The sequence below is a fragment of the Sceloporus undulatus genome, chromosome 4 (genome assembly GCF_019175285.1).
Source record: "Sceloporus undulatus isolate JIND9_A2432 ecotype Alabama chromosome 4, SceUnd_v1.1, whole genome shotgun sequence".
Classification (NCBI taxonomy): domain Eukaryota; kingdom Metazoa; phylum Chordata; class Lepidosauria; order Squamata; family Phrynosomatidae; genus Sceloporus; species Sceloporus undulatus.
Window position 1 is genome coordinate 176,843,586 of NC_056525.1, and position 22,190 is coordinate 176,865,775.

Below are 22,190 nucleotides of genomic sequence, written 5' to 3' on the forward strand. Positions count from 1 at the left end.
GTGTGTGTGTACACACACACATACATACTGGGGTTTTAAGTGCATAAAAGCACTGCTAAGGTTTCTGTATGGTGTGAAATGAGAGGAGGTGAATGAGGGGGAAGGTGACACTAAGAGTTAGCCCCAAAAGGGCACCAGCCCTAGGGTCGCCACTGGGCCAGGCCTGCCTCCCGAATGAGGCCTGGTTCAATGGCGGCGGTGAGGGCCGAGGAGGAGTGCGAGGCTAAGGCTGAGGGGACTCTGCCCGCCCCGCGCCCCACCCTCCTTCCCCGGCGGAGCGGCCATGGCGTGGCGAGGCTTCCGAGGGCCGCTAGGCCTCCCTTGGCTACTCCCGCCGCCGAGGGCGAGGGCTGCTCTCCCGGGACGCCTCAGCAGCAGCTGCAGCCAAGCTGGCTTGGGCCCTGTGCCGCCTTGGCTGCTGCGCTCGGGGGCCTTCGTGGGAGGCCGATGGCTGGAAGGACAGGCCGCCTTCCCCGTCAGGGACCCGGCCACCGGCCTCGAGCTCAGCAGGGTGGCCGACTGCGGGGCGGCCCAGGCCCAGGAGGCGGTGAGGGCCGCCTACGAGGCCGGGGCTGCTTGGGGCAGAGCCTCCGCCAAGGTGAGGGCAGGGAGAGGGAGGACCACAAAATGGCGGACTAGGGCCGCGTCCACACTGGAGAAATAACTCGGTTTGGCACCGCTTTAACTCTTTGTCTGTCTCTTTGCTATGGAATTCTGGGAGTTGGAGTTTGTTGTGGGCCCACAACAAACTCCAACTCCCACAATTCCATAGCAAAGAGACAGACAAAGAGTTAAAGTGCTGCTTTCACTGCCATGGCTGCTTCACTTCAGAATGACTACACTTTGATGCTAGAGTAATGCATTCCTGGCTATGGAATGGTGGGATTTGTAGTTTTTCTTGGCACCCAGAGCTCTCTGGCAGAGAAGGCTAACTGTATCACAAAACTACAAAACCCAGAATTCCCTAGCATTGAGCCCTGGCATCTAAAGTGGTGTCAGCCTGGATTATTTCTGCAGTGTGTGGTTGCAGCCTGTGGATAGATATAGCCAGCAGTTTGATGCTGCTTTAACTGCCTTGGCTCTTTCCTATGGGATTCTGGGAAATGTAGTTCGTGGAGGAACTTGGACTTCTTCGCTGGAGAGCGGCGGCTGCCACGCTGCAGAATGAATGCGGTTTGACTCTACTTTAACAGCCATGGCTCCATGCTATGGAATTCTGGGAACTGTAGTTTGTTGTGGCACTGGAGCTCTCTGACAAAGAAGGCTAGATCTCTCGCAGAACTACAGACCCCAAGAATCCATAACATTGAACCATGTCATTTAAAGCGGTGTCAAACTGCATTAATTCTGCATTGTAGGTGCAGCCGTGATGCATTTGCCTCTGCACTACAGCATTAGGTGCTCTGGTGTTTTCCAAGTATCTCCTCACCTAACTACAAATCCCATGATTCCATAGGTTGGAACCATGGTAGTTAAAGTTGTAACTGTGTGGTGTGGACATACATTGCACATCAACTGCCTTGCCCAAATAATTTAAATAGACTAAAAGGAAGGATGAGAGATGAGTGACAGAAATCAACTTTCCTGTTGTAGATGAAGAGAAGTTGCCTTCATCCAAGAGCTTTCTCCTAAGGAAAGGGAGAAACTGAAGCCAGGTTTTGGTTGCAGGCAGTCTCTTGAGAACATTGAATGTAATTTCCTTACTGAATACAGTACAGATTGTTGAACCTGCATCTTTGGTGCACATATACAAAAAATAAGGCCCACTGTATTCAGTGCAATTGTAAGATTGTAGCCTTAAAACATCCGGGATTCAAAGTTTCAAAGGTTTTGTTTGGTTTTGTTCAGACTGCATGATTTCAGAGCAGATTTACACAATAGGATTTGATAAACTATTGCATTAGTAAAACTAAACACATTAATTACACAGAAGAGATACATATTGACGCATCAGGCACAGAGGCAAGGACTTCCCTGCTCCCTTGCTTTACGGGAAGTTCAGCTTTTTATTAACCAGATTTTTATTTGTAAGGAAAGTACGTGTATTCACTGTGATGATATTGTATATTTCAAATATTTGTTTTGGACAATGTGTTTGGAGAGGGCTGTAGGCTACTTTCAGCACTATTATTCCAGGCACTTCCCTGATTTTCAGTTTTAATGCGGTTTTGGTGTTTCTGTATCTTTTATTGATAATCATCTTTAAAAAAACCACCACAGACAGAATTCTTCTGTTTGTTTTCCTTTAGTATAATTTACAAGAAATCATAATACAGCAGACATATATAAGGCACAAGTAAAATACTGCTAAAGAGGGTGTCTAACAAGCACAACCATATAAATATAAGTCGTAATTATTATTGGTCTTCCATAATTATTATTATTACAGTATTAGTCTAACAATTGGATTTAGGTCTAAGACTTTAATTTGATCACACTTACTAGAAAGTAACTCCCACTGACATCTATGAAACTAACTTGTAACTAAAGATGCACAGGCTTGCACTATCAGCTACTGCAATCACTTGTATCTTGTTTTTATATTATAATTTCAAATAATTTTGTGTACTAATAACAAAGTAATTGACTTAAATACCTCCCCGCCAGTAATATTTCTTTAAGACTTACATCTGACACATTTGGCTTGTGCTCTGGTCAATTTGTTTGTGCTGCTGTGGATTAGATTTTATTTGAACCTGTGTCTTGCCTATAGGATGTTGAGAGACCAAAGTCTTTAAGAGTGTTTCACAAGTAATAATAACATTGATCTAACAGTCATTTTGTTTTCTGACATGTTTGTTGTTATCTGACAAAGATATTCCTGATAAATGGCTATTTCTTGTTCAGGAAAGAGGTGCATTACTTCGTAAATGGCATGATTTGATGATAGAGAATAAAGATAGCCTTGCAAGGATCATCACAGCAGAGAATGTAAGTATTAAAAGAAGAAAAACATACCATATATATTCAACTATAGGTCAGCCTCATGTTTGAGTTGATGGCCAGAATTACAGATTTTGATATGACCTGTAGATAAGACAAGGGTAAAACTTAGGGGCTTGCAGCAAAGGATAAGGATGAAGCAAAAGAAAACGAAGCCAAATAACTTACCAAATTCTAGCGGGCACAACTATTTGTGCTCTCACTAAAGGCTGGATGGATGAGAGAGTAGGGGTGGTAGTGCTTCCAGGATAGTCTATATTCTTCTCTTTCACAAGGGGATGGTCCCCTTTTTAAAAAATAACAGGTAGAGTACAATACTTGCACTGAACCATGGATAAGGCGACTCAGGGTTTTTTAGGTCAATTTTTCAACTAAAATTTCTAGACTTACAGTATACAGGAGTATATATACAGAAGACCAGATTGTAAGGGATTTACTTCTAAGAAAGTTTACAGATCTGTTCATTTGTTTTAAACCATTTCCATCTGGTTTTCCTGAGCTCAAAATTGTCTTCTAAAATAGAAGGTTGAGGAAGAAGAACAATCTGACTCTCTATGGCAGGGGTCGGCAACCCCCGGCCCGCGGACCGGATGCGGCCCGCGGAGGCGGCAGGACTGGCCCCAGGCCGGTCCTGCCGCCACTGCCGCTGCCTCCTCTTCCACCTGGGCTGCGCAACCGCGCTGCCCTCCTCCACCACGCAGAGGAGGAAGAGGAGGGCCGCATGGCCCTGGGGCAGAGGAGGCAAAGGGGGAAGCCCAGCGCCACCCTCCCTGCCTCCCCACACAGGCCGGCGCTGCCCTCCCTGCCTCCCCGCCTCCCCATGCCGCCCACCTCCTTCTCCTCTGCCCCGCCCCCAGGCCGCGTGGCGCATGGAGGAGGGGGAGGAGGAAAAGAAAGAAGAGGAGGAGGGGGAGCAGGAGGAGGAGGAGGAAGAAGAGAAAGGAAGAGGTGGTGAGTGGCCAGAGGTCTCAAGGTTTTTTAAATTTTTATTTTGGGTGCTTTTAATGCTAACAAGTCTCCCTTGGTTTGACAGTGATAGTGTGGTGGTGGTGGTGATGATGATGATGATGATATGAGTCAGCTTGAGAGGCATGCAGGCACTGTTTCTTAAGCTGAGAGAGTGTCACCTTCCAAAGTGTGTTTTGGGTGCTTTTAATGCTAACAAGTCTCCCTTGTTTTGACAGTGATAGTGATGATGATGATGATGATGATGATGATGATGATGATGATGATGATGATGATGATGATATGAGTCAGCTTGAGAGGCATGCACGCACTGTTTCTGAAGCCAAGAGAGTGTGACTTTCCAAAGTGCCTTTTCTGTGTGTTTTTGGTTCTTTAATGGTGATATTGATATCAGAAAGCCTCTGAGGCAAGGCCAGTGTAAATTGCTGTGATTTTTACAAACTCATGCGCAGTGAAGAAAAACCACAGGTTCTTGACCAAGTACACACTTCTGAGAAGTACACTTGGTGGAAGAACTGTACCTTTGAACTGTTCAATATGCATAGCCATGTGAACCCATGTCAGTGTGAACCCAAAGAGTTTGGTTATGCAATAAGCCTCTGAAATCTGCAAGAGCCATTACGTAAAGCCATGTTCAATGCCCAATGTGTTGTTTGGGATGGGGGAGGGGGGGGTTGGCCTGAAAGGGAAGTCCATTTCTGCCACGTCTAGGAAAATGCCCAATGTCCTCCATTTGATCATGGCCTAAGAAACATTCATTTATTTAACATTTTAAAAAAAAATCATCCAATTTTTCACAAGTCTCCATTTTTAAAAATGTGTCCTACATTTGAAAATGTTGTCCTATTTATCTATTTATTGTTGGGCGCTCCCTCCCCCCGCCTTGTCTGGGGGACACCAACCCAGCCCCCAGCTCAAAACGGTTGCCTGCCCCTGCTCTATGGGGAGGTTGTTCCATAAACTCTTGACAATGAAGTTCCTGTTCCTTGCAGTTAATATTCTGACATTGTAAAGCCTTGGAGCAGGGTCCAATTAACACCTAATTTAGGCCTGAAGGCGTATGATAAACTGGACATTTTGAGAACATTGCAAAGATATGAGATAACATTTCTTTCAAAACACCATTGTTGATGTAGTGGACAATATAATAATGTTTCCCTTCCAGTCAATTACTTACTGCAAATCTGACACATACACAGTATTTAACTTCCTTCCCCCAACTTGGAACTAGGCAATGAATGTAGAAGTGACCACATTTTTACAGTACTGCTTGTGTATACCTTATCCAGAATTCTGAAATACTCCAAAATCATCCACATGGGTGCCTGAGATAATGACACCTTTGCTTTCTGAAGGCTTAGTGTACACAAACTTTGTTTCATGCACAAAATTATTAAAAGTATTATGTATAAAATTACCTTCAAGCTATATGTATAATAGGTGTATACAAAACTTAAATTTTATGTTTAGACTGGTCTTATTTCCCAGCAGACAGGGTCCTAACCTCCTGTATTCTGGGTTAAGCTCCTCCTATTCGCTCCTGTAGGCAGGGACAATAAACAAAAGACCGGCCCCTATATAGGGAGGAGCTAACCCCCCTGGGCCCCAGTCTTGTTCCTGCCTAAGCTCCTAGCAGGATGTGTCTATTCGAGCCAGCAAAGTTTTTCCCTTCTCCGAAAGCGGTTTGAGAGTTTTCTTGGCCTTCCCTTCTTCTCCTCTCTCCTGCCTTTCCCCTCTTCCTTGGTGGTGGCTATGGCAGAGGACCCCAAGAGCACTGGCTAAGGGTCATCCTTAGATCAGGCTTCCCTACCTCAGGGTCTGCCAACTCAACAGAGGGAGCTGGCTTCAGAGGGAGACCCATTGGGATGTGTTTGCTGTTGCTCTGCAGCTTCTTCACTACAGCCACTCCAGTCCTTTTCTTCTCTTCGTTTCTCTTGCTGCCTTGGAAGCATGAAGAAAGACTTAGTATGGCAAGGGCTCCCAGGATTGGAGAAAGGTCTTGGCTTTGCCAATGACTCTCCCTCTCCTCCAAAGCTGCCCCCTTTCATTGTGGGAGCACAGGAGATTTCTGTAAACATCATTTCAGCACATGGGAGCTGTGGGAACAGATGGTGAGGGGTATCCCCTTCATGTCCCTGTTTCTCCACATCACCTCTGCCCAGCCTGTTTAAGGCCAGGAATCAGTGAGGAAACTGGCCAGAAGTCATGGAAACTTCCCTTCTCAGCATCTCTGCTCAGCCCATTTGGGCCAGAGTTCAGAGGACAGGCCAGCCAAAAACTATGGCAAAGGAAACCCCTGTTGTCTCTAGTGGCACCGCATGCATGTGCCCATTAAGCAAAAGAGGACCTGAAGTCCTGCATTTCTTGGTATCCATGGGGGGGAGGGGGTCCAGAACAGATCGCCCACGGATACCAAGGTCTGACTGTATATGCAAATATTAAAAAAAAAATACAAAACACTTCTAGTCTTAAGCGTTTTGGATAAGTAATAACCTGTAGAGGAAAACTCTATAGGGAGCATGATGTTTGTAGCGGGGAATCACCGGGCACAAAAGGAGCTAAGTACCCATCTAGCACCAATTTTCTCTTACATGTCAGCTTTGATTTGCATTATCCTAGTAGCTAGTATAGATCTGGGAATATTGTGGCCTCCACACCTGTTGCCTTTTATACATATAGACCAGTGGTTCCCAACCTAAGACCATTGGAAAACACCTATTTAATTACGAAAATAATTTCCTGGGTTTGGGTCACCATAACATGAGGAACTGTATTAAAGGGTCGTGGCATTAGGAAGGTTGGGAACCACTGATCTAGACTAAGAGCTACATTCACATCCAGCCACTCTGAAACAATCAACGTTATTGTACAACTTAGACCAGGGGTAGGCAACCCTTTTGAGCCGGGGGCCGGGTTGCTGTCCCTCAGACAACTGGGGGGCCGAAGTCAAAAAATAAATAATTAAAAAAAATTTTAAAAATTAAATAAATAAATAAACCGGGACAAATGTAGGACGAAATTTTCAAATGGAGGGCACTTTTTTAATAAAAAGTGGAGGACACGCGAAAAAAATTGCTGATTTTTTAAAAAATGTTAAGATAAATGCATGTTTCTGAGGCTTCTATAGACAATTGCCCCACCATGCCCCTCGCGCGAGACGCCAAAGGCCCCGGTGGCAATCGGCGGCAGGACCGGGCTGGGGCCGGTCCCAAGGCTTCGCCGGGCCGCATCCGGCCCGCGGGCCACAGGTTGCCTACCCCTGACTTAGACAATAAGTAATAAGGGAGATCAGTACCTAAAGGAGGAAGAAAGGAATGGCAATTTGGAAATAAACTAATATAAAAAAATGGTAGGATGTTAGATGAAAAGGGAAGAAAAGATCAGGATGAAACGACCCGGCTGACCAGACTGCAAATAAACTAGCGGAGGAGATTAAGCCAGAAAAAGCTGCTAGGGAGAACCAGTCAAACATGTCAAGAGCGAATCAGGCTTGATCAGTTGCTACAAAAAATAACACACTCTTTCTTATAAACATAGAGCAATAGAATATATTGCTATATACCTAAAACTAGGGCAGAAATGGCAATGTCTTCCTTGTAAACAATAAAACTTACCATACATTTTCTTCTGTGTTTCAGGGTGAGGGTTGTAAAACAATAGAAGCAGAATAAAAAATGATAAGTATTTCTCAATTATAAGTTACAGAAATAAATTGAATGTCTATTTTTATTCATAAATCATTGTTCAAAAGCGTTAAGCATTTCAGTTTATGTATGCAAGCCCATCCTGCCTCAATGTGGGAGGTGATGTCTTCTTTTAAGGTTTGTACTGGAAAGGGTTGTACTTTAAAGAAAAACGCTAGTATTTGTTAGGGCTATTCATTGATACAGGATTTTTAATACTGTACACCTTGAAATGAAATTATTTTATATAAATTCATATGCATTGCAGTCATAGATGTTTATGTAGTTTATTGTGTGAATTTTACCTTTCTGATTCTATCAGGGGAAACCACTGAAGGAAGCGCAAGGAGAGATTCTGTACTCTGCTTCCTTCTTGGAATGGTTTGCCGAAGAAGCTCGCCGTGTTTATGGTGATATCATTCCATCTTCTGCAAAAGACAGAAGAATTTTGGTACTGAAACAGCCCGTGGGGGTTGCTACCATCATTACCCCTGTGAGTTTTAGTTGATTTGTGTGTCACGCCTTTATTCTTAATATTCAGAATAGGCCGAATCAGCAGATTGCTTAACAGTGAAAACCAAATCTTGACCATTAAATATTTGTAAAAATTGTTGTGATTTGACTTCTCCCAGCCATCCCAATCTAGAAAGTTTGTGCTAGGACTCAAGGATAAATAAAAAATAAACCACTCTAGTAGTTATAAAATCTACAGAAGTGCCTTTCCCCTCCTGTTTACCAGAAGCCCTATCCCTTTGTTTCACACTTTTCAAGCATAAAAAACTACCATGTTGAATGTGTTCAGCTACAAGTAGATTTGATACATCTATACCAGTGGTCCCCAAACTGTGCTCTTTAAGAGATTTTGGACTTCAGCTCCCAAAAGCCTTAGCCATGTTGGCCAGTAGTCTGAGATTCCAGGAGCTGAAGTCAAAAATCCCTTAAAGAGCACAGTTTGGGGAGTGATTCTATTCTATGAGTCAAGGCATACTGCTTGTAAAAATGAAATTTAAATGTTAGATACAATTAAAACAGGAAGAATTAAAAATGGTTATAATCCATTAAGGACAGCATAAAATACAAAAACAGTAATTAAAAAAAATCAACAAAACAGTAGTGAGCTGAGCAGGTTTTGTGTAAAGTTTTAAAAAATGCTTCAAAACCATCACCAAAAGGTAGGAACATATGCACTTCCCAAGGAAGGGAATTCCAAGAATATGCAGTACTTATGGAAAAGGTCTTTTTTTGTAGTACCTGCTAATCTGGTACTTCATAATCACAGGCCTAAGAGAAGGGCCACTGACACCAATCTTAGGAAGTCCCATCCTTAAGCAGGTAGTTTTAGATGCAGGCAGTACTTAGAACATCCTGGTTGCAAACTGGACTAAATTGCTAAATGTAATAGGTTTCAGATTCCATTATTGTTGCTTGGCAGGATGGTTTTTATATCTGGTTCTCATAGATAGTACAGCCATTTAATCGACTGATCAAAAAGCAAGCAGCCTATGCCATTGAGCATACTGTTTATAGTAAAGTAAGATAAAGCAACATATTATGTTAGTTTCACCAACATTTCATACCTTACCAGTAATTTCAGTGTGCCAGACAGATGGCTGAATTTACCTGTGCTATATGTGTCTTTTTATTATAGTAGATTTGGATGTTATCTTTATTGAGGATAAAATAAGAACAGGTGGGCTAAAACAGTATAGTAGTAACAAGGAGTTCTACTAAGTTTAGGAAGTGAATGGTTAAATAGTGAGATAGAAAGGGAAAATACATATGGAAGGTGTCTTTTCAATGTAGTGTGTCTTCTCAATTTATATGCGTCTTTTCAATGTAGTGGAATTTTCCAAGTGCTATGATTACACGAAAAGTGGGTGCAGCTTTGGCAGCTGGCTGTACAGTGGTGGTGAAGCCAGCAGAAGATACACCTTTATCTGCATTGGCACTTGCTGAGGTGAGACTTTTTATACTGATGAGCCATTTAATGATAACATTCCTGAAGTTAGGCAGTTTTGTCAGCGGCAACTATTCTCTCTGCCAGCTCTTTATTATAGTACAAGTTAAATTTGGAATTAGAGGTGACAGGAAATTGTCCACTAATAAATATTGTGGCCATGATGGGAAATACTGGTCAGTATTGACTTTAGTTGCTTCTAAATGTTTTGAAATATGGCTTTTGTGTTCCTTTTGTTTGCGATATAGTCATTGGAAGACAAGGCCTACACTGCATCGTCTCTTGTTATTAAGATAATAATACATGGTAATTCTCTTGTGTAAGTTGACACTTTAATTTCACATTTGTTTCTTATTGCAGCTTGCAAACCGGGCTGGCATTCCTGCTGGAGTATATAATGTCATTCCATGTTCTAGACAACAGGCAGCAGCAGTTGGGGAAGTGCTGTGCACAGATCCTTTGGTCTCCAAAATCTCCTTTACTGGCTCAACAGCCACAGGAAAGGTGTGTCTGCACGTTTAAAGTTTTGCATTGTAGGCTTTTAAATCTTCAGAGTTGGAGTTCAAATGCATCTAAAAAGACATTTTTGAATAAAGATGTCATAGTGTATCTTTCTTTAATAATCAGGAAAGGTTTTCTAGGATCATTTTGTTCTTCTTGGGCCTTTTGCTCCTGATTTTACATGCAAACACAAAACCCTGGTTTTAAGTGCAGGTTGCTGGCTCTGGAGCAAGTGCAGCCATCTTCTTACAATTTTTCCCTCCAGCTACTGCTATGGGAAATTGTAAAACCCATTCCTGCACCCACTAAAACCAACCAGAATAAAAATCATGCTAAAGCATGACAAATCAGAAGCAAGAAGCAGGGACAATAAAGTATGATTTCCCATAGATCTGTGCTAATAGGAAGGCTATCCTGTATATCTATTAAAGGGCTGCTTATTGATGAACTAATTCCTCCTCCTACGGCTGTATCTGCAATGCAAAATTAATGCCGTTTGACACCGCTTTAACTGCCATGGCTTACTACTGTGGAATACTGAGGTTTGTAGTTTTGTGAGATATTTAGCCTTCTCTGCAGAGAGCTCTAGTACCACACCAAACTACAAATTCCATGGGATGGATCCTTAATAGTGTCAGTTTACATCAGTTCTGCAGTGTGGCAGCAACCATCATTGAAGTAAAGCAGAGGAAGAATCCTAATGCAGGTTTCATATAAAAATAAATCTACATCCCCAGGAAGGTAAGGAAACGGTTGATCTGATCTAGAAGGGAACAGAAGACAATGTGACTCCATGGGCTGAAATTAGAGGGATACCTGTCAAATGTTGCATTCTTGCATTTGTGCACCTTCCCTTTCCAAGGAACTCAAGAGCAGCATTAGTACTAGTTTTATTGCATGCTGCCCTGAGATCTTTGGATAAAGGATGGAATATAAATATTTTAATTAAAAACATGAATAATTTAGCAAAAAAAATGACCTCTACTTTGCATACATGATGGAAAGGACTTAGTGAACTAACTGCTTTTTACTGAGGCTTGCTGCATTAAGTATGGTTTATCACAAGGAATTTTAGAGAAGAAAAGCAAAAGGCACGACTGCATTGGATTGGTTTTGTAGCAAGAAGAAGAGCCTTTTATATTTTCCTCACTAATATTTGTAATCAGTTGTATGTTATTTGCTAACAAAAGGGGGATCTGTTGTGTAACTCTCAAACAGCTTGACGTTACTTTTAGTGCATAAGATCCTTTAATGCTCATCTCATTTGGGGCCCTTTAAGCCTTTCCTTGGGGACTTATAGGTTGCAATTTGACACCATTCCTAGAGTTGGTTCTAATAAGGATTGCTCTACAAGAACTGCTTCAAGGATAGGCAGTTTCCTCCTTCCAGTAAAACCAAACCTTCTGTCCAGTTGACATACAAGTCAGTCCCCGTATGAAATGTAGTTACATATGAAATGTATGCAAAATGATCGTAAGCACAGTTCTGTTGGTAAATTATCAAATATTCTATGATCCACCAAGGACCTTCATGCAAGTTACTTCCCTAAGCACAAGTGATCAACTATTACTGAAATAAGTGAGCCATGTTTTTGAGTAATGCATGAGATCAGTCTGACATTTGTATGGAGATGTCAACAGGTTGCAGAGTAGAGGCAGAGAGGATATTTTCCAGTGTTTTGTGATGAAACATGCCTGCCCAAATGTCAACTAGTTTGTGGTAATGACCATTACATATTTTTTTTTAAATTTCCTAATCTGCACACAGGTCCCAGAACATTAGAGATCTTTTTTAACTCCTTACATATTTCTTCTCTTTAAGATAGCAAAAATAACACGACACCCAGGGATAGACAGTACGATGATGATTATAGGGTTTTATGAATTTACTTACAGCTCAAGGTGGTCTAATAAGATTTGGTTTTGAATTGATTAAATTTTGCTACTGGAGGGAAACAATGCACATATCCTCTACACTAGTCCTATGGACTTTTTAATAGGGTATCTTGGGAACAGTTGTTTGGGGTTTTTCAGTATACAGGAAAATGTTGCTGAGGACGAGCTGGAAAGGCTTTTAAACTCTATCCCACAACAGGTATACACTGTACATTCTTGACATTCATTCCGAAGCTCATTGAATCAATCATCATCATTCATTTAAATAATTGGATCCTTGTCCGAGAGCAGTTTCTGTGTGTGTAGATAGTGTTGAAAAGAAAAGGGTAATTTTAAATATTCTTGAATATTATTTCAAAAAGCATTCCTTTCCATCAGACCTGTTCCCACAGCAGTAAACATTAAGAAGCTGTAAGAAATGTGATAGTAAGATTAGATGAGTTATGAACTCAGATAAATTCTGGTGCCTTTGTTCCTTATAAAGATAAGCAGATAATTTTTTAAGATTTCTAATGTTCTGCTGCAGTGTTTACTTTTCACTTTAGGAGAACTGAGTGTGTATGTTCATCTTTGTAGGTGTACAGCTTTCTGTGTCTCCTGTGTACTTACAGATACTGCTGCGCCATGCTGCTGGCACTGTGAAGAGGGTCTCGATGGAGCTTGGAGGACATGCTCCATTCATAGTGTTTGACAGTGCTGATCTAGACAAAGCTGTTACAGGAGCTCTAATGTCTAAATACAGAAACTCAGGCCAGGTAAGATTAATGCTTTCTTAATTGAAGCACTGCTTTTTAATAAATCTTTTCTGATATCAATGCCAGGAAAGATTCTAGAGCAGATCATTAAACAGAGCGCCCATACAGACAGGCCAAAATAAAACTGCTTCAGGTCACTTTTGAGGTATGCTGTTTAAATGATGCATGCATCCTAAGAGGCTGGGAGCCATGCCAAAGCCATGCTCGAGTCCTAAGGACTGGAGCACAGCTTTGGTGCAGCTTCTGGCCTCTTACAATGCATGTGTCATTTAAAAAACATACCTCCAAAGTGACCTGAAGCAGCTTTATTTTGGCCTGTCTGTATGGGCCCAGAGAGTCTGTAAACATTTAGAAGGCAATTCCATAATCACAAAGAGTCAACATGGGTTTCAGAGAAACAAGTCATGCCAGACAAATCTTATCTCTTTCTTTGATAAAATTACCAGCTTGGTAGACGAAGGGAATGCTGTGGATATAGTATATCTTGATTTCAGTAAGGCCTTTGACAAAGTTTCCCATGACATTCTTGCCAACAAGCTTGTAAAATGTGGGCCAGACAAGGTAACTGTTACATGGATTTGTAATTGGTTGACTGGCCGAACCCAAAGGGTGCTCAACAATGGCTTCTTTTCATCCTGGAAACAAGTAACTAGTGGGGTCCCACAGGGGTCTGTCCTGGGCCCAGTGCTACTCAACATCTTTATCAATGACTTGGATGACAGAATTGGGGGCATACTTATCAAATTTGCAGATGACACCAAATTAGGAGAAATAGCTAATACAGTGGTGCCTCGGGTTACGAAATTAATTCGTTCCGCGGCCGCTTTCGTAACCCGAAAAGCCTTCGTAAGCCGAAAACCCATAGGCGCTAATGGGGAAAAGCCGCGATTTCGTGTGAAATAGCGCCGAAAAGCACCAAAATTTTTTTCGTAACCCGAAAAAACATTCGTAACCCGGAACAATTATTTCCTATGGGATTTTTTCGTATCCCGGAAATTTCGTAACCTGGGTATTTCGTATCCCGAGGTACCACTGTACTCTAGAGGACAGGATCAAAATTCAAAACGACCTGAATAGACTAGAAAGTTGGGCCAAAGCTAACAAAATGAAATCCAACATGGAGAAATGTAAGGTACTGCACTTAGAGTGAAGAAATGAAATGCACAGATATAAGATGGGGGACACCTGACTGAATGAGACTACATGTGAAAGGGAGTCCAAGTAGACCACAAGTTGAACATGAGTCAACAGTGTGATGCGGCAGCTAAAAAGGCCAATGCAATTTTAGGCTGCATCAATAAAAGTATAGTGTCTAGATCAAGAGAAGTAACAGTGCCACTGTATTCTGCTTTGGTCAGGCCCCACCTGGAATATTGTGTCCAGTTCTGAGCACCACAATTCAAAAAGGACATTGAGAAACTGGAGTGTGTCCAAAGGAGGGTGACTAAAATGGTGAAGGGTCTGAAAACCATGTCCTATGAGGAATGATTTAGGGAGCTGGCGATGTTTAGCCTGGAGAAGAGAAGGTTAAGAGGTGATATGATAGCCCTGTTTAACTATTTGAAGGGATGTCATACTGAGGAGGGAACAAGCTTGTTTTCTGCTGTTCCAGAGAACAGGACCGGGAACAATGGATGCAAGCTCCAGGAAAAGAGATTCCACCTCAACATTAGGAGGAAGTTCCTGACAGTAAGGGCTGTTCGACAGTGGAACACACTCCCTCGGAGTGTGGTGGAGTCTCCTTCCTTGGAGGTCTTTAAACAGAGGCTGGATAGCCATCTGTCGGGGATGCTTTGAGAGTTCTTGCATGGCAGGGGGTTGGACTGGATGGCCCTTGTGGTCTCTTCCAACTCGACGATTCTATGATTCTATGTATTTGAATGTATCTTGTACATGAAAAGGGGGGGGGGGAACCTAGGAAGTTGCAGTACAGTGGACCCTTGTTATACGCTGGGGTTTGGTTCCAAGATCCCCCGTGTATAACAAAATCCATGTACGCTCAAGTCCCATTAAATGTAATGACATAAAAAAATGGTGTCCCTTATGAAAATGGAAAATCAAGGTTTGATATTTGAAATTTATACATTTTTGGATCATTTTCAAACCGTGTATGCTTGAATCCGTGTATAAAATCCGTGTATAAGAAGGGCCGACTGTAGATTGCTCTATAAAATATATGAGCAGATAATCTTTGTCAATTCAAAATAAAACCCAGCTAAAAATAAATAGTTAAATCACATTAAGCCATACTCTTGAGCCAGCATGCTATTGTGGTTTGAATGTTGGACAGTGACTCTGGAGACCAGGGTTAGATTCCTCCGATTGCTCATGAAACCAACTGGTTGACTTTGGGCAAATCACCTGCTCTCAGCTTCAGGGGAAGGCAATGGCAAACCTCCTCTGAACAAATCATGCCAAGAAAACCCCATTATTGGTTCACCTTATGGTCTCTATATTTCAGAAACAACTTGAAGGCACACAATAACAACAGCAGCAGCAGCCCATACTCTTAACTTGGTGGAAAACATTTAAACCATGCATTTCTAAGCAATCTTGCCTTCCTCTTATGGGGTTGGTTTTGCCTTCCAAGGATCACTCCATCTTCAGCATTTCTAGAACTGGCACTCAGAACTCTATCTGTGTTATTTACAGTATTGATGAAGGCAGAAGGCAAAATCTTTACAGCTAAACAGCAATAATTACACTGTGAACACTGTTCAGGATTGTAGTTTCTAATGCTGAAACTACTCAAGGTGATTGATGTTTCATCCTCTTCTTTAGAGGTACATTTGAAGTATTCTGCTGTTGAATGTAATTCAAAGTACATTTTAAGAAAAAGAATAGATTGCCAAAAATGGTCCCATTGCACACAGGCAGATTAATAAAAAGGGAGGTGCTGCAGCATAAGGGGTCAGGAGAATATAAAGAACAATATTCTTGCACTTCTCATGTTGTAATGGGTGGATGGCAATTTTAGACAAGAATAACACAGCCAAAGGGATGCATCAAGCAGAGAGAAGGGAGAATATTGTAATAGTACTGAGTTGTAGTTCAATGACTCACAAGATGTAAATGCATAAGAAAAGTCAAATTTCTTTTTGTTTCCAGACCTGTGTATGCACAAACCGATTCCTAGTGCAAAAAGGGATCCATGATGCATTTGTGGAAAAGTTTGCAGAAGCTATGAAGAGAGAGCTATTTATTGGCAATGGGTTTGATGAGGGGACTACACAGGGGCCACTAATTAATGAAAAAGCTGTGGAAAAGGTAAGATATGGTTTTATTGTTTGTTTTCTTGAAGAATGCTAATCTATTTTATATATCTGTATTCCTCAATGACAATTGCACTTTTGCAGAAGATCCTGGTTTAAGTCATGTTTGCTGTTTGCTTCTTAGATTGAAAAACACATTCATGATGCAGTGTCACAAGGTGCTTCCATTATTGCTGGAGGAAAAAGACACAGTTATGGGAAGAATTTCTTTGAGCCAACTCTACTCAGCAATGTCACCACAAGCATGCTGTGTGCGCAAGAGGAAACATTTGGTCCTCTGGCTCCACTTATCAAGTAAGAGAAACTTCTGCAAATCATGTTATTTATTTATGTATTTAATGTTTATGCCATCTTTCTCCCAAAAATGGACTGATGGCGACTCACAGTTCCTTCCCATTTAATAACAACTTCCTATTTACAACTGTCTTCTTCTCTGTGGAATGACCTATGTTTTCTTAACATACCCAAATACATTTTACATTGTGATAATCATGTTAATATATGTTTGGTATGGGATGGCTTCATAGAAAGAAACCAGTTGACTTTTCCCCACTTTACATGCAGTGACCATTTTGGGGTTGACCATGGGTAAAATATATGCCAGAATTCAGTTGCATAGTTCTGCTGCTTCCATCAATGATATTGGGAAAGGTGATATTTCTTCCCTTCTATATTACAAATATACCCTAAAACCAGCTCCAATGTCAGTCATTTCATATTAATGATAAGTTGTACTTCCACATTTGTTACGCAGATTCAAGTTTTCAAATCGAAATCCTATTTGTAGTCTCAACTTAAGTAGATCTGTTGAATCAATGGGATTTATATAAGTGTTTCATCATTCATTAGGTCTGTTTTCGTTGGGACTACCAATAGGATTCAGGCTATTAGGGACACAATCTTGACAAGCAACGCCTTGTGTGAGCATTCCAAGAAATCTGTTTTTTTAATAATATTTCATATCATCTGATGTTAATCAAATTCTTTAATTTCTAATCTATTTGCACTTCTTACAGTCTGTCTTTTTAAAAGTTAAAATTTCAATTAATATGCAAGAGAGGATGTTAAATTTTTCCCTGGAAGGTTAAAGAAAGACATAATCCTTCCAAACTGAAACTTCTTTGAGTTTCCACTGTAGCAGACTTTGGTACTGGCTCAGAGTATTTATTTTTTAAAATAGGCCTACGCCAGATGTTGGTTTAGTAGGTACTTCTCAAAAGGGTTATCTCAAAAGAAATAAATAGTGCTTAGGTGTTACAGTATAACATAATTTTTCAGCAGGAGACCTTCCCTGATTAATTGGAGAATTTTTTGGTGGATTCTATTCCTGATGAAACACAACACCACCTAGCATGTTGTAGCTCTTCTCATACGTTTCAGAATTCCCAGGAGTGACCTGGATATGAACATATCCCATTGGAGGCCAGGATTTGAATAACCATACTCTGCTGTCTGTTGAAATTATATTTATGCTCTTGTAGATATTCAACTGTTATTTCTTGGACAATTCTTCCCCGCAAACAGGTTGTGACCTGATTAAACCCCTCAGAAATTATTAATCCTACCAAAATTTGTCATTTTAAAGTCTGCAAATACATTACCAATGTTCAACAACAAAGTACAAAGTGACCTTTATAGTAGATCATCTCATGGTAAACTATGAAATTTTCCTTTATAAATTAGTATAAAAACATTTTTGCACATTTCATATCGAAAAGTCTTCTGAAAACACACACATTTATTTGTGCATCCCAAAAAGATAATTTATGGCATGGTACAGACTGCCCCTTTGGGGCAGCCTGCACCTGCCCCTTTCCCCAGAGGATTGGGCTAAGGCAGCCATACTGGCAGCCCAGAGGCCCCAATCTGGTGCTTCTCCAGGCCACGGGAAATGCCGCTTCCCCATGGCCTGGAAAAGGGGTGTCCTTGGGGCTCCTTTGCACACTGTGTCCAGGCCGCCCTAAGTGGCCTGGGGCAGTGCGAAGACGTCACGCCCGCGCCATGCCATTTGGACACGGCATGGCTGTGACTTCATAATGGCAGCGCCCTTGTCCACGGTGCTGCCATTATCGTGCCACCATTACGTGCTAGGGTTAGGGACCATGCGGTTGCCGATCAGTCCTGTAACCCTAGCACAGCGCAAGCAGGGCACTTTAGCGCCGTGTGGACCATGCCTATATTTCCCATTAATCCATTTTCTTAATATTTACAGGTTTGATACAGAGGAAGAAGCTCTTGCCATAGCAAATTCAGCCAATGTGGGTTTAGCAGGTATGTTTCATCTTTATAGTCTGTTACTGTTAATTAAAATTAAATCAGACTACCAAAAATGTAACTCAAGATAGCTAGCAATACTGAAATTCAAATAACAGAAATACAGTTAAAACACAGAGACAAATTAAAACACATTAATAGAGAAATAACCATAACCAGCCAATTAAAATTTCCTTCAGCAGCAGGCCCACTGAAATATAAAATGCCTGCCTGAATAAAAATGTATTTGCTTGTGAGCAGGACAACAAAAAAGGGCTTAAGCATTTCTTGGCCAGTAGTTTCAAAGTCTGAGAGAAACCACCAAGACCACCTACATTGTAAATCCAGGGAACATGCTTCAGATAGTGATGGAGGGAAGCCATTCTCTTGGTTCTTGAAGATCTAAATAAAAATTATTTTATCTTTCGTACATAGATAGTGTAAATCTGAAATACTAAAAATTCAACTAGGGGTGGCTTATTAATTCATGGCATTTATTATCCTCTCTTGATCCCCCAGAATGCCTGAGATATTGAACAATAAACTAAAACACTTTAGACTACCAAGGTGCATCTTGACTTTTTTCATCAGTCAAAATTGGAAGTACTGCTTTTTCAAAACAGTATTTCTATTATAAATTGTGTTATTCGTTTGTTAATAATAATAATTTTTATTTATAAACCGCTATTCCGCGTTGATCATAGTGGTGTACAGATAAGAATTGCAATGACAAATACAAAATGCAGGGTAAAAATTGCAATACATAAATAAAACTTCAGTAAAACATTTCATGTTCTGTTTAATGACCCAATTTGCAGGCTATTTCTACTCTCAAGACCCTGCCCAGATTTGGAGAGTTGCAGAGCAGCTAGAAGTTGGAATGGTTGGTATTAATGAAGGAATTGTGTCTGCTGTGGAGTGTCCTTTTGGTGGTGTAAAACAATCTGGGCTAGGAAGAGAAGGTTCAAAATATGGTATAGATGAATATTTGGAAATAAAGTATGTTTGTTTTGGAGGGTTACAATAGCCATTTGTTAGGTGTTTTATCATGACAGGGCTAGGAAGCAGATGTATTAGAAAATTCATAAGCTTTGTATAGCAAGATTATCTGTCCCCCTTTCCCCTCTTAAATTAGATGCAATCATGTTTATATGTAATGCTGTCTTTACATCGCCATAGTTTTAAGTATGTAAAGCAACTACTCTGGAATACATTTCTGTGTATACACACTGTAAGAATATAGATGTACTTATTCTTAATGTTCTTAACCATAATGCTGGAACAAATCATAATGTACTTCAGAAGAATGTGGAGCTGATTACTAATTGAAGTATGCATTTTTGGAGGTAACAAACCAGGAAAAAAGGTACTTGTCTACTGATTTTTACCCAGATTGTGAAAGTGGCAATACCTTGAACAATTGTGCCAAATACTGAAGTTGATCCTCTTTCTAACTTCTACTGGTTGTCTAATGTAGGACTTCTATGAGAACTTAATACTAATAGGTTAAGAAATATTCCACACTCTGGTATTATTTTTCAGCTGTTGACTGGAACTTAAGTGCCTTTGAAGGCATATGTGTAGTTCTGAAAGAATACTTTACTATTTATAGTAAGATTAGGACATATTTAAGGAGAGACTTGTGATTTGTGCATAGCAGCTGAAAACTGTGACCAAAAGTTACATTTGAACAATAGCACAAAAATATGAGCATCCGCCATTTTAGTGTCTTCCCACTGGAGAAACTGTAATGTATTCTAGGATCTTCCAAGTATTCCTGATGGCAGAAAAGGGAAACTTCTCAGTTTCTAGGAGGCAATAACTATATTGATGAGCACAAATGCAGAGGAAATCCATTCAGATTTATCTTGCCCAGAAGTCACATGAGAAAGCAGGTATTTAATCAAAATGCTACAGTAAGCGGGCTCACGTTTCTTTTATCCCAATCCACCCATTGCACATATTGCCAAGTAGTACTTCCTTTCTGAAGAATAGTCTGTCTCTCTGTGGTCCTCACACATTCTAAGATATGAAAAGCTGAAAACATAGTTTTAAGCTCATGAACAAAGAAATCTTGCAGTATCAGGAGCTAACTAAAAAAACCTCCTGTGAACTATATATATATATATATAAAGGAAATAATTTTGGCCATTCCATTTATTTTAACATGGTTTTGTTGGCACCTACCTGAAGTCATGTCAATGTGCTTCTTGTTTGTTTTGTTGCCTGTAGAAGTTGGTTGTTCTTATTTGGATGTTCCGTTAAGTACTCTTTGTATGATTATGGATACATTTGATGAAAATGTTAGTATAACAGTGGCACATAAACACTGCTACATTGGATTTGCACTTTATCCACATTGCAAATCTTCATGTGAGGTCCTGCACAATGTTTTTGAGAGATCTTGGCTACTTTTGAAAAAATGTAATATGTCCATGATCCAAAGAGCTGCTTCAGATGAACCTAAGGGCTTGGATACATGGAAATTTCTACCATAAACTACAAACCTCTGCAATACATTAGACTACTTCTGAAGCAGAACACTGCTCTTCAAAGTGATCTGCAACATGAGCATTTACCATTCAAAAAGTACCCTTTTGGACATATATACCTTCTGTGTGTGTGTGTGTGTGTGTTGTCATTGTTTTAACTAAAGCTTAGTGTGAATGAATTTGTACTACTGTGTGTTGTTTCTGCTGTAATGTATTAAGGATACATAAAATTATGGTACTTCTAAAAAGCACATTTTGTAGCACTAATGCTGCCCTACAAAAGAGCAAGAAGTACCTAATGCTTCATATGTATGGCAGCAACCAGAATAGTTCATGAAGAAATCATTGTGCCAAAGGAGGCTGAGGACAAGAGCTATAAAAAATACAGTTGTGTATGGCATATAAAGACATTTTTGTGATCCTATGTGCCCTTTACAAAGAATGGTCTGCAAAAAAAAAAAAAGCTGTACATATTTCCTGATGTTAGCCCAACATATGAAGATAAATTCAGATGGCCAGGTGATAAACAAAAAGAATTTCAGCCTTAGAACTTCAGATGCTATGCTGAAATGAATTATCTATTCTGATTGAGCAAGCAACTGGGATGGGGGAATAACTTTTAAGTTTCTTTTTTTTTTTAATGCCATTTAAAAACATTTCAAATTTTAGGGGGAAAATAAAGGGAAAGAATTTATGAGAAGCATAACTAGTTTATAGTGTGTAACAAGATACTACTAGGCTATTGCTCTAAGAACTTTTTCTGGTATTGGTGTAGGTTGGCTAAATACATATTTCTATGTTTCCTGTTTTTTAATGTAACTATTAAAATTGTTGTATACAATGATACCCTAACAGAGGAAGATACTTGAATTCTTAATTTTGCTCTTTTACCTAAAAGTGTGTTTAAAAGAGATAGTGTTAAAAACAAAACTATTAATGTAATAAATGTTTAACTTTCAAATTAGTATTTGCGTTAATTGTCAAATCTGCCAATGTACAGACCTGTTTCTTCTTAAATCTTCAATGTGTCTTGTGAACTTCCCTGAAACAAAAGGTGGAAAAGGTCCAGCTTCTGTTAGTGAAAGATACATGCCTACACACATGGTTCGTAATAACCATGTTTTATTATTTTCATATCATCCATGTTTGCTCACTACAGGTAGGAATTTCCACAAAAAGAAAATTCCTGCAACACTGGTGAATATTTGGTATGCACTCATTTAAACTATTTTCAGTCACAAGGGGGAAAAGGTAGATAAAAATGAAGCTCAATCTACCTGTAAACTTTGTAATATATATATATTATATATTCTTAAATTTCCTTCTTTTCTTATGTGGCCATAAGATCCACTTCCCTACAGTGGATCTTCTTGGGGGAAAACCAAAACCACAAGAGTAAAGGCAACCACATGTAATGTTTATATTTACTCCATTTACTTGTGAAGCAGGCAAATGCTATTTTAGCCTGCATTA

General features: G+C 40.3%; 1 protein-coding gene across 1 annotated transcript; it reads left to right on the forward strand.

The window, feature by feature from the left end:
• The first annotated feature begins 151 nt into the window (after positions 1-151).
• ALDH5A1 (aldehyde dehydrogenase 5 family member A1) lies at positions 152-21,681 on the forward strand. Its single transcript, XM_042462580.1, has 10 exons — positions 152-598; positions 2,848-2,931; positions 7,915-8,085; positions 9,433-9,549; positions 9,910-10,053; positions 12,557-12,700; positions 15,809-15,967; positions 16,097-16,266; positions 18,185-18,243; positions 19,044-21,681. Exons 1-10 carry the CDS (start codon positions 284-286, stop codon positions 19,250-19,252), a joined length of 1,572 nt encoding a protein of 523 aa, XP_042318514.1. The 5' UTR covers positions 152-283; the 3' UTR covers positions 19,253-21,681.
• Positions 21,682-22,190: the final 509 nt, after the last annotated feature.

Coding starts and splice junctions, on each gene's coding strand:
- ALDH5A1 (XM_042462580.1), top strand. CDS start 284: ATGGCGTGGCGAGGCTTCCGAGGGCCGCTAGGCCTCCCTTGGCTACTC. Junction 8,086..9,432: donor TTGCTACCATCATTACCCCT/GTGAGTTTTAGT, acceptor TTTTCAATGTAG/TGGAATTTTCCAAGTGCTAT. Junction 16,267..18,184: donor CCTCTGGCTCCACTTATCAA/GTAAGAGAAACT, acceptor TAATATTTACAG/GTTTGATACAGAGGAAGAAG.